Here is a 13,921-nt window from a genome sequence, read left to right on the forward strand (position 1 = left end):
ATTTTTTCTCAATATTGGTAATTTTTGCTTGTATATTTTCATCGTATTTTACTTTATCTTAATTTATTCCGTTTCATTCTTATATTGCACCAAATCCCTCATACGTGGCAATAAATTCTTCTTTGTGGCTCCTGATTCTTATTATGTTGTGAATTATGATCGTTTCCATCATGTGGCCATCGTAAGTGTTCGATTTCACTTATGCATTTGAAAGTGATTATGAATCATACTTATTATCCTCGTGAGAAAATACATTTTGAGCTACATTGTGTATTGTTTATCATCTGTATTCAGTTGATTGAAACATCATTCGGATAATCCAGTTCTCTTGTATCTTTGAATCATTTCAGTTTCTGATCACGGCCCTTAACACCTTGACGTGAACGCCTTGCTCATTGCCCTCCGTCTGCTAATCTCATGACTAATTGGCTAAATAGAACAGATGAAGCTAAAACCAAGAATAGGACAACATCCCAGCGTCTTAGGGTTAGAGTCAGAGTTAGGGATTGGACATACTTCAAGGTTACCGTAACATGACCAAGATAGAGGAGATAAGAGGTTGAAGAAAGTCTATTTTGAAACCAATTAACTTTTAAACTGTCGATGTCAATTGATATGAGAATAATATAGTATCCACTAGCAACTTCAATCTTGCCTAAATGGTGCTGTGCAGCGCTAAATTTGCTGTGTAGCAAACTTGTTACCATATGTATCTCAAAGGTTTTGGAAAAAGTTGATTAATGACGTGAAGTGAAGTGGAGGGAAATCTGTGTGAAGGTGGGTTTCTGTTCATAGAAACTGCACTTTGTTGGGCCACATCAAGATTACAATTGAGTTCTTCGAGCGAATTACTTTACATGATGAATGCATTTGTTGAACAGTAAGAGATTACCAATGAGATTAAGATTCATCCTGATGGAAACGTGAATGACAATTGCTACATTTCATCAAAATCCATCCAAAAGTTTAGATATTTCCAGAATTAGTATTCATCCACTGTGGACTATGAAGGCCTGGACCAAGTAAAAAGGGTTGAATTTCCAAGCTATGGGTGGAGCTAGAGGAAATATATTCTGTATAGATTTCCGTCTAACACTAAGTGAGAAGTTTCAGTATCGATCAACAAGGGTGGAGTCACTGACCAAAGAACGATCATCACCCATCGAGCTTCCACACACTTTTTGTCGAGTTAGGAAGTATTTTACCAGCAAAGGCCGACATCGGGTAAGGTTACCCCCTTCAACGATTTAAGTGTTAGGCTTGTTAGGCTGTTAGACCAGGTTGCAAAAAAAAACCTTGTGAATTTATTTTCTTCAGTACACATGACGAAATAAACAATCGGGGGGAAACAGGTGACATAACACAACACACACAGCGATCACAATGAAAAATGTCTTAGATAGCAGGGATCTTAACAACAACAGAGAGATGCACCACAAAATGCAGTTGTAGCCCGTTTGCTAGGCAAGGCTTAAATACTCTACCGGCTCACTGATAGGAAAACAATATAGTATTAACAAATCGTATTACATAACAGTAAATCAGGCATTACCACAATAAACCGGGCAACCTCTGCTATGGCTCTGGACTGTGTGTGTTATTGTGCGTGCGCGTGTGTGTAAAGCCACTGGCCACGCATGTGCAGAGCAGCAAAAAGATTAGGGCTCAATCTCACTCAGGCGGTTTTGGTGCATGTCTTCAACTCTGCGCCTGTTTGCTGGAATAATCTGGGAAACGTTTGAATTCGGACATGGATCGATCCTTTGAGTAGAACTGTTCCCTTCAAACAGTTAAGGGTCAGACCAGGGAGACGAGATGAACGCTTGAGTTTTGATTGACTTCGGAGAGCTTTAAGGCTTGGGAATCGCCCTCAGTTGCGCATATGCAGTTTTTAAAATTTGTAAAATATTATATTATTTGGAGTCGGGTGCTTTTTATTTCCAAGAAATGACAGGCTCATCAAAGCAGAAAAATAAATCTGGTAGGCTATTATGAAATTTAATACAGATTTTGTGATTTTCTGGACACATCTCATGTGTCCTTCTATGAGTCCAACCATTTTCAATTTCATATAGACTTGAAAAGGATTATTTATAGTGGAAATTTACCCGAAACACAACCTTTTCTGTCAAATGGCTGAAGATAATGAAACGTACAGTGCTTGCGAATTCATTAAAGGTAAGTTATATATAATTTATAATAAATAATATTCATATAATCATCTGTAAACCTTGTTGCTTTATCCCTACATCCATCCGTTGAGGTTAGGGTGATGTAAACCATAATTAGGCAGCTAATAAAACCAACATAACATTGAGCCTTTGGTTTGAAAATATATGATGTGAAGTACATAGTTACTATATCTACTAAAATAATTTGATATAATCTGTTGAGTAACTAAAGACACACATGAGTTTCTGTATCACTTTGAAAGGTTAAAAGAAAGCTACAGTCGATTACAATAACTGTACTATTGAGAACCACAGATTCCAGTTGATGCCATACTTTCATACATTGATTCTGTTCACGTTATTCTCTAAAACACAGGCAGCTTTATTTGACCCTTTTTGCAGCCTAACTGCTTGAATTTGATTACGAGTGCTTGTAGAGTCAGCATGAGTCACCTTTTCTGAAGATACATTTATCCCGAGCAAATGAACATGCTGAATCGGCTTAGAAAGTAAAAGGCGACGCTCCTTAAAACCAGCCCAATAATCATTGCATTGAAAGGTGACACGTTGTCTACATCCGTATTTATATACCAACTTGTCTGGCTAATAGCTAATAGATTAATGGTGAAATTTTGTCAAAACTGTAAAATACATTATATGTTCTGATGTGACTTGGAGTTCTTAGCATGATATCTGGCACCTGTACACTCCTAGACTTCTCCCCGGAAGTCCATTGCAAAACATAAAAATCAAGTATTTTGACAAAAGACGGCCTAATGTTTGTCTTATTCACTGCACAAGGTTCACGCTGTGATGTGATCTTTACTAGAGATCCTTGATATCAGTGTTTAAGATAACACACAGAAGTAGTGTTAGTAGGGCGACTGTGGGTGAGTGGGCAGCATGGTCGTCCTCCAATCTGTGGGTTGTAGGTTCGATCCCAGGCTCTGCTAACCCGCATGTCGATGTGTCGTAATTACTAGTAGTTACTGATGGGCAGGTGTCACTGTGTATGGTTCTCCTGTCATCAGTGTATGAATGGGTGTGAATGGGTGAATGATGTCATGTAGTGCTAAAGCGCTTTTAGTGGCAACAGACTTCCACCCTAACTTAATGAACAGGAAGTTAGGAAGTGGTCCTGTTTGACCTTTGCCCGCTGTAATCTATGTGATCCAGGTTACTCATCTTGCTTGGTCTGTTCTGCTTTGCTGACATGACACCAAAACTGTTCATGTTCCATCTTGATTTACAGGAAGTATCACAATTCGGTTTGATCCGTGTTCTTGTTCTCCTGTGTGTGTGTGTGTGTGTGTGTGTGTGTGTGTGTGTGTGTGCGTGTGTTGTACACCACAGACCGGCTGTACTTTGCCACTCTACGTGTCAGACCAAAGAATACAGCCAACACACACTACTTCAGCATGGATGAGGAGCTCGTATATGAGAGGTAACCCTCTTTGATACACAGCTGGCTCAAATCGACGTCACGGAGTCCAATCTAGAGATCGTCCCGCCGCAGAATCCTCAACCCCACACGATGCAAGGCAGCGGGACAAAAATATACATTTATGGCAGAGAAACAAAAAGGGAAATACAATGACTCAAACTATTAGTCAGATGCCTGATAGTGTGTTGGAGATTATCTTTTTAGCAACCACCATTTTGTACTTGAACCTAGGTTTTGTGTTTTGTGTCTTGCTTGTAAAAAAAATTATGTTTATTTGATAAACAGTATAATTTAATATTTATTCACTTGCGATAAATAGTTTGAGAAAATCTAAAGCTTTTTTTCTCTATTCAGTTCTGAAACGTGTGACTAGCTTGCTCTTACACAAATAAACATAAGGGGATTTGGGAGAACGTCTATGCACATGACATTCTAAACATGTTTTATTTGACTGTAACTGATTATGATAAGTATTGATCCCACGTTCATATGTTTCTTTATGTGTTGCAGTTTCTATGCAGACTTTGGCCCGCTGAACCTGGCCATGCTGTACAGATACTGCTGCAAAGTCAATACGAATCTCAAGGTAAGAGGCAGAGCTCTGCACTTTACACGCATACATACTTGGAACCTGTAACCACAGACAAATGACTTACTCACTTAATTGTACATAAAGCTCTATGATATAAATTAATTGTTTACATTGTATCAACATTGGGCAATACAAATGTGTTGTTACTCATCCTTCATCAGATATTGACTTTCTTTTGGTTCATTTCAGTCCTTCACACTGTCTAGGAAGAAACTGGTCCACTATACAAGTCATGACCAGAACAAACGAGCAAATGCTGCTCTGCTCATTGGTGCTTATGCTGTAAATATCTCATTTTCTATTGATTTATACTTTTATTCATCCATTAACTTGATTTGCCTGTCAGTATGTCCATTATCAATATGTCCCCCCTCATCCATATAGGTTATTTATTTGAAAAGAAGCCCCGAAGAAGCCTACAGGACTCTGATCTCAGGAAACAACACAGGCTATCTGCCATTCAGGTAGAACTGCAAACACAAACAGAAAATCGTTATCCTAGTAGCCCCAGGTCGAGGATTCAAGGATCAATTATTGTCATTATGCAACACAGAAATGCCCAACAGAATGCAGTTTTTGTCCATTTGCCACAGAAATTAACATAATAAACCAAATAGAAAGGTAAATTGACCGTACTTGTATTTCTCTCTTCTAGTCTTCTCTCTAAGTTCTTTAACATCACATATCATCATTCACCCATTCACAGCCATCATACTCTGAGGACAGTGTACGGGCTGCCTCTTTGGGTGAATGCTGCAGCCATTCATTTTTATCACAAGAACTATGGTCTTTGACCACCTTCTTCATTCCATTATTAGTCCATTATAGTCCATAGTGATGGGGCTTTTGGAGCAGCCAAGACTGTAATATTTGAACTTTGCTGCTTGTAATAGTAGGCGGCTGTGGATTATGGGTCCAATGGGAGTCTGCATGTTCTCCCCGTGTCTGCGTGGGTTCTTTCCGGGTTCTCCGGCTTCCTCCCACAGTCCAAAGACATGCTCTGGGGATCAGGTTAATTGGGGACTTTAAATTGCCCGTAGATGTGTGAATGTGAGTGTCAATGGTTGTATGTCTCTGTGTAGCCCTGCGATTGGCTGGCGACCAATCCAGGATGTACCCTGTCTATCGCCGGAAGTTGGCTGGGATGGACTCCAGCCCCCCCGCGACCCTGTGTGCAGGATAAGCGGTTTGACAATGGATGGATGGATGGATGGATGTTTCTGGCTCCACACAGCGGAGTGGGTACAAAGATCTCAGAGTTTCTTATAATCCTTCCTCGTGTGTCCTCTCCTATTTTAAACATACCACTAACCAGCCTTTATTAATAGTGCCGTGACGTGACATGGTGCCTTCCCACGTGCAGGCTCACGTGTCTCAAATAAAAAATAAAAAAACGTATTTACGGCAGCTGACCTGTCGTACAAACAACGGCCGTTTCTGGGAAAACTTGGCTCCGCCCACTCAGCGTGCCGTTGTGACGCCCGCCGCGGATTTGCCACTGATTTACTGCCGATTGCCACTCACTTGCCATTGCTTGCCACAGAGTTGCCACTCACTTGCCATTGCTTGCCACCGAGTTGCCACTCACTTGCCATTGCTTGCCACAGAGTTGCCACTCACTTGCCATTGCTTGCCACTGCCACAAGGAGGATCTCGGCCCTACTGGGAAAATGAGGACTTGATTCTAGATTGGTAGAAAGAGCTTTTGGCAGCAGACATAGAGGCAGAAAATGAGGAGAGAAGAGATTGAAACGCAAGCAGGTCGTCAGGTTATTTATATTTACGCTATTTCCTTTCCGATCCCTCCTCCACCCTTTCATTCCCATAGAAGGGTTTTTCCTTTTTTTGGGGCGTTTTTCCTTTGCCGATGTGAGGGTTTCGGGAGAGAGGATGTCGCATGTGTACAGACTGTAAAGCCCTCTGAGGCAAATTTATAATTTGCGATTTTGGTCTATACAAAATAAAATTAAGTGAATTGAAAGTATAAATAATATGCATGCAGCCATCTTTTCTTTCTTGTTTGCCAGCTCACTAGTTGTGTTATGTTTTTACAGGCTATGTATGCCATACATAACAGCAATAGGACAGGATCATTTCAGTGTATAACAAAGCCACCACCACTGGTAAACTAAGCCCGCTGTGTTCACATGTTCTTAATTTTCACTTTTTCAAAACAGATGGCAAACATACATACAAGAAAGAAAAGAGAAAAGAAAATATGAAAATAGTAATACAAAAGGGATCTGGGTTACTGTGTTCACATGCTCTTGTGTATCCCGCAGGGATGCAGCAGTGGGAGAGTGCGTCTTTAACCTTACTCTCATCGATTGCTTACAAGGAATAAGTAAGGTAAACAACAACTAGGGTTGTCACGATACCAAAACGATGACGGTACCCGAAACTTACGATACCACAAATACGAAACTGGAATATTTATCTATGATAGTAATAAATAAAACATCTGTAAGGTTCCATTTTTTTTACCTGGTATCTGTTTGACTGTCTGAGGGATAAACAAACTTCATTTACTTGCATTTAGAGTATGATATTCTCACGTTCATATTTCCTTAATTAAAAATAAAAATAATTGGGTCAAGATCCACCCTCAGGCTCCACCAGCATGTAGCCTATTGCATCAAGTGTGTATTATTTGGTACAATTTTGTGTGCATTCTGACCTCATAATCATATAGGCCCACATGCGTGGAATTGTAGGTTATTTTGCATGTACATATATTTCAGTTACTTATTTGCATTGGACTTTGTCTTGTGTTGCTGATGTTGATGTTTGGCTGGAAAGTAGTTGTCTTGCTAGCGGCAAAACCTGTCCGCTTGCTTTGTTTATGACAAACTAGCAAGTCAACAATTTTCCAGTGCAAAACAAGACAAAGCAGACGTCCTCTTATACCCGGACATTTCCTCTTTTCAAGACCTAAAAAATGCGTCCGGGTAAAAGAGGACGGCTGGTCACCCGAGCTAAGCTAGGCTAAGGCTACTGGTGTTGGTCTGTATGTGGGTGAGCAGTCTGCTACATGAGGACACGTCTCCCCTGATAACTCGCTGTGAGTGACGGCTGCCTGTTGCACGTGTGAGAGCTGGTAATAAAAATGTTCAAAACCGCATTGTTTTCAACGTACGGGTACCGCGGTACCTTTCTAGTACCGGTACACCGTGGAACACTAACAACAACACTAACCACAACAACCACAGTGGTTTAAGTTACTTAATTATTTAGGACCTTACTTTACCCCTCATACACTTAGATGTATTATCACAGATTAGTCAATAGAGTGTCAGCTAAAGTTTTATGGGAAAGAATTAAAATCTCGATCATATTTGTTTAATGTAAGCTACCTTGATATGTAGGCATCCTATATATGCTCTGAACATTAGGGATTTGTGTTTAACAAGTTCCCTCTCTTTCTCCTTCAGGCATTAGAACATGGTTTCATCAACTTTGAACGTTTTGATGTTGAGGAATATGAACATTATGAGGTGAGGGAACATGGACGCAAGTAACTATCATCAACTCACACAGATCCACATGCATAATAACAATCATCCATGCAATTATTCTCCTGACAAAGTGAAACATTTTTTATGTGACACATAGTTGGAGGACCAGTCACACGCTGCATTTCCTTTTTTCTCTGTGTTTTTAGCGAGTAGAAAACGGGGATATGAACTGGATCATTCCAGGAAAACTTCTGGCATTCAGCAGTCCTCACCCTCACAGTAAGATGGAGAAGGGTGAGTGAGACTGAATTTAACCAGAATTTCATAAGATGAGTCTATTCTGACCAGAAGCCCCACATTCCAGTGTTTCCCCAACCATTATGTAAGGTGGGAGCCCCGCCACCCCAAACGGCACCCCTGCACCAACTTGAAAGTCAAGTTAATTTTGTATTTTCTATATAGCAGCAGATCACAAGAGACGTCTTTTGAGTCCCATAGACACTGCAGAAACACTGCAGTCCACATGTTCTATTCAATTATTGGTTATTATATTACTTAATATATTAACATTATTATTTGTAAATGTCTCATGGCACATGCTGTTACTCTGTTCTATGTAAAAGTAATGTTCTCTTTTTCCAGGTTATCCTCTCCACGCACCAGAGGCATATTTTGATTACTTTCGGCAAAATGACATCAAAGCTGTAGTCCGTTTTAATAGGAAGTTGTATGACAGTAGAAAGTTTGAGGATGCTGGATTTGAGCACCATGACCTCTTCTTCCACGATGGGACCACGCCCTCTGACCTCATCATCAGGCGCTTCCTGCACATATGTGAAAGTACTGAAGGAGCTGTGGCTGCACACTGTAAAGGTAGGAATACATGTGTTTGTCTATTTATCTTTTGCACAGTAAAATACATCTAGCAGACATGTAGATAATATATGTTAAGCACTCTTTTACAAGTCGAGGTGTTAAACCTATTCTTTATTTGTTTCAAACACGTATATCCTAACTTTTATATATTTCATCTGATCACAGCTGGCCTTGGCCGTACAGGCACTCTCATTGGCTGCTACCTGATGAAGCACTTCTGGTTCACTGCAGCTGAGGCCATTGCATGGGTCAGACTTTGCCGGCCTGGTTCCATCATTGGCCGCCAGCAAAACTTCTTAGAAGAGTAAGTTTCACTTTCAGTTGTGGTTTATTGGGTCAAAACCTCCAGAACGTTCCGGCCAGCTGGAGCTTTTCATTAGTCCTCCAGCCACCCACTCAAAGAATCTGATGGCTCGAGGTCAAAGATTGATAATAATTTAACACTCAGATTTAATAACAGAAGCAAATACAATTGTGAAAGTGATGTAAACTATGAATAGTGTTGTATTTCGCGGAATAGAGAATCTTCCTGCCCCTGTTAAATATGACTTAACTCTTCAAACCTCTTCTAACTCCCAGTTCAGTTTTGAAACTCGCTGTGTGTGTCCATTGTGTTGCAGCCGTATGCGATTGCCTGCACAATTAAACATAGCTCCACCCAGGTTGGTAACCGTGACATTCCTCTCCAGGCATTTTAGGACCTTCAGCAGCCCTTCTTCACAACACCTTAACCATTATGTCTAATTTCCAAGACTCAGAAGACTTGCAGTTTTCTGGAACTTTGTTGATCCAGAAATATGTATTATATGATAATATGATGATATGATAATATGTTGATATGTGGAGCAGAAAAACTGAACGCTGCTTCTCCATGTTTGATTTTAACTCCGGGAACAGAAAGTAGCCCACTTTCCTGGTCCTAGTGAGGACTCAAGCTGCACAGCTGGATCAGTTGTAGCTTTCTGATTTACTTTTTACAGAGACATGTAACACACGGTTACAGTAGTCGAGTCTTGTTAATACATAAGTCCTCTAATCCCTGATATCTTTTTTCGGTGATAGGCAGATTTTCCATGATTACACCTAGATCTCTGGCTTGGGCGGTGGTTTTGAACATCAGTAATTGGAGATCAGGGCTGACTTTCAATCGTTGATCTTTGTTACCAAAAACAACTACTTCGGTTTTATCGTCGATTGAAGAAAGTTTTGGCACTCCCAGTTGAATTCAATGCAATGCATTTTACCCAGCGCTTATATTGGTGGTGACATAGTTATTTAGATTTGTGTTTTTAGGACTTGTGGGAAGACACCCGAGAAGAGGGATTTGTTTACAATTTGTAAGAGATCAGTGGTAATGCAGTTTGAAACATTTTTGCAAAAGTGTGTTGGAAGAATATCTAAGCAGCAGAAGGATGACTCCAGGTGTTGTATAATGTCATCTAGGCCTGTAAGGTTGATTGAATTAAATTGTGTCATGGGCATGAAGTAACTTAAGAAGGTCTTACATCTCTAAGTTCCACATTATAATTACAACGTCTGTCTTTGTGTTGCCTTTAAGGAATTCTCTGAGTTTACTTTCAAAGTAAAACTAATTCCATCATTTAGGTCATTTTTTCTGGGCCCAATGCAGCACTGTGTCAGTACAAAACGCCATACGATCACATGTGCTCGAGAGAGATCTGCTTGCATCCACCATGAAGCATCATAGACGCAATGCTGCGAGTATATTGTTCATTATTGTCTTTGCTGTGGATGTTCTGACACGTGTTCTGGCTGCGGTTAGATTTGTGTGTGTGGGCCTATAGCGGCCCCTTCTTTGGACTATGTTTGCTTATGCTGTAAAATGTCTTATTTGGGACTGCACTCTAAATGTTTGTGTTGTCTTTGTTTGCAGTTTTACCAGCTTGGTAATAGAAGAAAAGTCAAAAGTCACGCCTACAACGCCTGTTGTATTCTTTGCCCGGGTTTGCAAATCAGTGTTGCAACTCACTGCACGAGAACATTACCGTCGTTAGAGATGTCACAGTTCACCTGAAGATTTGTTTTTCGCCACCTGGTGTCTCAGGCTCTGCTCTCTCCCTTCTCCGTAGGAACCGTAGTTACATACGTAACTTTCGTTCTGTGTTGTCTGTTCATTGTGTGTAGGAAACGGCACAGTTTATGGGTCCAAGGTGACGTCCACCGCTCCAAACAGAAGCTCATTCAGCAAAGACTGAGTCGGCGGCAGCAGCTACAACGACATCGTCAGCAGCAGCAGCTTCACAGCTTGGACTCTGAGGGAGGAAAACAAGAAGCCATGTCCCACCTTCTTTCCAGCATGGATGTCCTATCAGTCAACTCCACCCTTCACAAGTCGTACAGCTTAGATGAGGTGAGTCTAATAATCTGCTGCCTTGAAAATAGGATTGTTTATTAAATTAAAACTATAAACAAATGTGGTTTACTGTGTAATTAATGGGATGACTTCTGATGATTCTTTTTTCATGTTGATACAATGTCTCACTCACTCGGTTCTCACTCTGTTTACTAGAGTAACTTCCAAGAAGGTAGCCTCACTCAGGGAGAAAGACTGACAGAACTGAAGGGAAAACGACCAGCCAGATCAAACTCCTCAAGGTACATTTTTTTTATAATTTGGCTCCTGGTCATTAGTTACAATTTAGGTAAGTTATGTGAACAAACACGTTCCCTTTCTTTCAGAGTTAGACGAAAAGATCTTCAAATATGAAATGTAGTAATAAGAAAATTAGCGCTGGGCAACGATTTGCGGTTTATCTAGTCGGTTGTAGATAAACACGTGTCTTTGATTAGGGAGCAGCATAGACCAGAATCTATGTTCGGTAGCCGGGGTCCGTGTTGGAGTGAGTTTGTCCAGCACTAAGGACATAGCTGGGATTCACTTTTCAGGAACCTTTTACTTTGTGAAGTCCATGTTTGTACTGCGATTCATTTGCAGAATCTAATTTAAAAAAAAGAAAACAAAGAAAAAACTATTTCAGTTTATGTGAGCTTGAAGAGCAGTGTTAGGCCCGTCCCCCAATATCCAGTATCTAGAACCAGAAAGAAAAATACTTTCAAAATCCTAGTAATTAAAAGGAAAACTGCGTTAATGCAAATAATGAAATAATTCTTGCTGATGACCTAACTCTCAGTACCGAAAATGTTTATTAGGACCCATATACTGTACACTTTATTCATGTCTTTTGTTTTCAATTCAAATCAATTGATGTGATTTTTTATATTTGTGTATATATTTTCTAATCTTACATTGTTAGTTATATAATAAGTTGTTTGTCATTTGGGTTTCTTATTCAGGTTAAACCTTTCCAAAGCCTGTCACTGCTCCATTATGCCACCTCCAAACTCTTCTACAGTCCCAATATCCTCTTCCTCTTCATCTTCTAAGAAGCTTGTAGGAAGCTCGTCCTCCCTCACAACGCAGATGTGAGTGTCTGTATTCATGAACAATTTAAATTGCAGCAAACCAAAACTATTACGCCCTTTTTTACTAAGAGCAAAACAAGCATATAGCAACAACTTACTGCGCCGATATTCATATAATGTTCACGTCATCCAGATTAAATATGCAGTGGAGCGATGGAATGAAACGATGAAATGAAAGAATTCTAAAGCCAATTAATCTGTCTCCTACTCTCTCCCCAGCCCCTTCAGACTCGGTCTGCTCAGCACCAGGCCTGCTGCCATGCACTGATGTCAAGCTTTGCAGTTAAATAAAATGCTTATGTAATAAACCGGTGGACAAAGTAATTGGAGGGATTCACATAATCAAGAGTCAAAGTAAAGAAACGTGTATACCTCTTACTTACTTGCACCGTGTTGGATGACCACCGCTGCCCGCAGCTATACGATATTTGCACTATGGTGCTGAAAGTATTCAAATGTACAAGCCAATAAAGGTGATCTACGCACACTTACATCTATGAGGTGTAAACTTTGTTTGCGCTCTTGTTATAGAGGACCTTCATCAAAGCCAAAAGACTCATCTGGAACATAATAATAATGATTTTATTTAGTAAAGTACTCAGAGACCCTTTACAAATGATCAAATAAAATAAATCTGTACACTAAAAACAATTTCACTCACATATTAAAAGCAGCAATGACTTTGTATTGTATCAGTTGTATCCAACTGTTGCAGTAGTCGATTCTGGAAGTGATGAAGGCATGGATCAGGAGTTTCGGCAACAGATAATGAAAGTGATAAGTGGAGATGGGCTATATTTTTTAAGTGGAAAGGCAATTCTGGTGATATGTTTGACGTGGTGTCCGAAGGAGAGGTTGCTCTCAAACATAACTCAGACATTGCATATATGACCATGTTCAGCTGACATCTGGGCTCCCCACCTGTCCATCATTAGACCCTCGTCACCGCCAGTTGAAATACCCAAGCTTCCTGCTCTCTCATCGGCAGATTGTTTCTTCAGCTCAGTGGTAGCTATACTCTCGGCCCCTTTTGAGTGTTGAACTCCTTTAACAAGTAACTTTAGTACGCTAATTCTATTGTGTGTTTTTCCCCAGCTCAGTGTTATGTCCGAACCACATCTCCGCCCAGCCAGCGCTACTTCCACCGCCTCGCCACTCCACCTGCATTCTCCACTGGATCTACAGACTAACCAGATGAATAACTTTTTTCCACCTACTCTGCCGTCTCGCTGTATGAGTTTGGGTCCAGAACAGACAGACGATAACACGGAGAAGCCAGGACAGACACGGAGTCTAGAATCTAAAATGCCAACTTAGCAACTTTGTTGCTAGATTCAGCAATTTTCCAGACTCCCCTAACATTTTAGCTGTTTAAAAAATGTATATTTGGCACTTTTAGCAACTTTTGCTGTGACTAAAATGATAAAATGCATGCATATTCCCTCTAAATGTAAAGAGGGGTCAATTTTAACATTTAAAAAACAAAAGATGCGCTGCATGAATATTTTTGGGGTGTTGGTACTATTATTTTCAGATTTTCTTTTTTTATATTAAAAAAATTAAATGCATTCCCAAAAGTATTACGGATGGTCAGATGTCAACCATATCTAACATATTCAAACATTTTCAATAAATTCACCTGAATTATTTTTGTCTCATGAGTCTTAATTGGGGATCAATACAAAACCTTTTTTAAATAAGTTAATTATAAAAAACATAATTGTTGTCGCTTGTGCTGAAGTTGTATGTGATTGAATATCCTCCCTAGTAAATTCCTTTCTGCTCCAAGGCATCAAATGACTCCCTCCTGGCTCCATTTTATGGCCAAATCTGAAATCCCTCACTGACCTGACCAATCAACATTCAATGATCACACCTTTGGCTTAAAGCTTCACCATGTAAACATAACATTGCATGCATAATATCATCATCTAATAGC

The 13,921-nt window shown here is 40.1% G+C and overlaps 1 protein-coding gene across 9 annotated transcripts; it reads left to right on the top strand.

The window, feature by feature from the left end:
- Positions 1 to 1,586: 1,586 nt before the first annotated feature.
- LOC120816465 (dual specificity protein phosphatase CDC14AB) lies at positions 1,587 to 13,629 on the top strand. Of its 9 annotated transcripts, XR_013467068.1 has the most exons (16): positions 1,647 to 1,981; positions 2,076 to 2,178; positions 3,525 to 3,615; positions 4,126 to 4,201; positions 4,397 to 4,489; positions 4,592 to 4,671; positions 6,490 to 6,556; positions 7,639 to 7,701; positions 7,869 to 7,956; positions 8,305 to 8,535; positions 8,704 to 8,842; positions 10,684 to 10,909; positions 11,069 to 11,154; positions 11,854 to 11,982; positions 12,202 to 12,990; positions 13,078 to 13,629. XR_013467068.1 is itself a non-coding variant. In XM_078098742.1 (15 exons), the coding sequence occupies exons 2-15, from the start codon at positions 2,133 to 2,135 to the stop codon at positions 12,248 to 12,250; spliced, it is 1,464 nt and encodes a 487-aa protein (XP_077954868.1). In that variant the 5' UTR covers positions 1,647 to 1,981; positions 2,076 to 2,132; the 3' UTR covers positions 12,251 to 13,629. The 9 variants fall into 9 exon arrangements, 7 of the variants coding, with proteins under 7 accessions (XP_040028013.2, XP_040028011.2, XP_077954868.1 ...); XR_005711843.2 differs by having other exon boundaries at positions 1,587 to 2,178; XM_078098742.1 differs by having other exon boundaries at positions 12,202 to 13,629.
- The last annotated feature ends 292 nt before the right edge of the window (positions 13,630 to 13,921 follow it).

Source organism: Gasterosteus aculeatus, chromosome 3, assembly GCF_964276395.1.
Source record: "Gasterosteus aculeatus chromosome 3, fGasAcu3.hap1.1, whole genome shotgun sequence".
NCBI lineage: Eukaryota > Metazoa > Chordata > Actinopteri > Perciformes > Gasterosteidae > Gasterosteus > Gasterosteus aculeatus.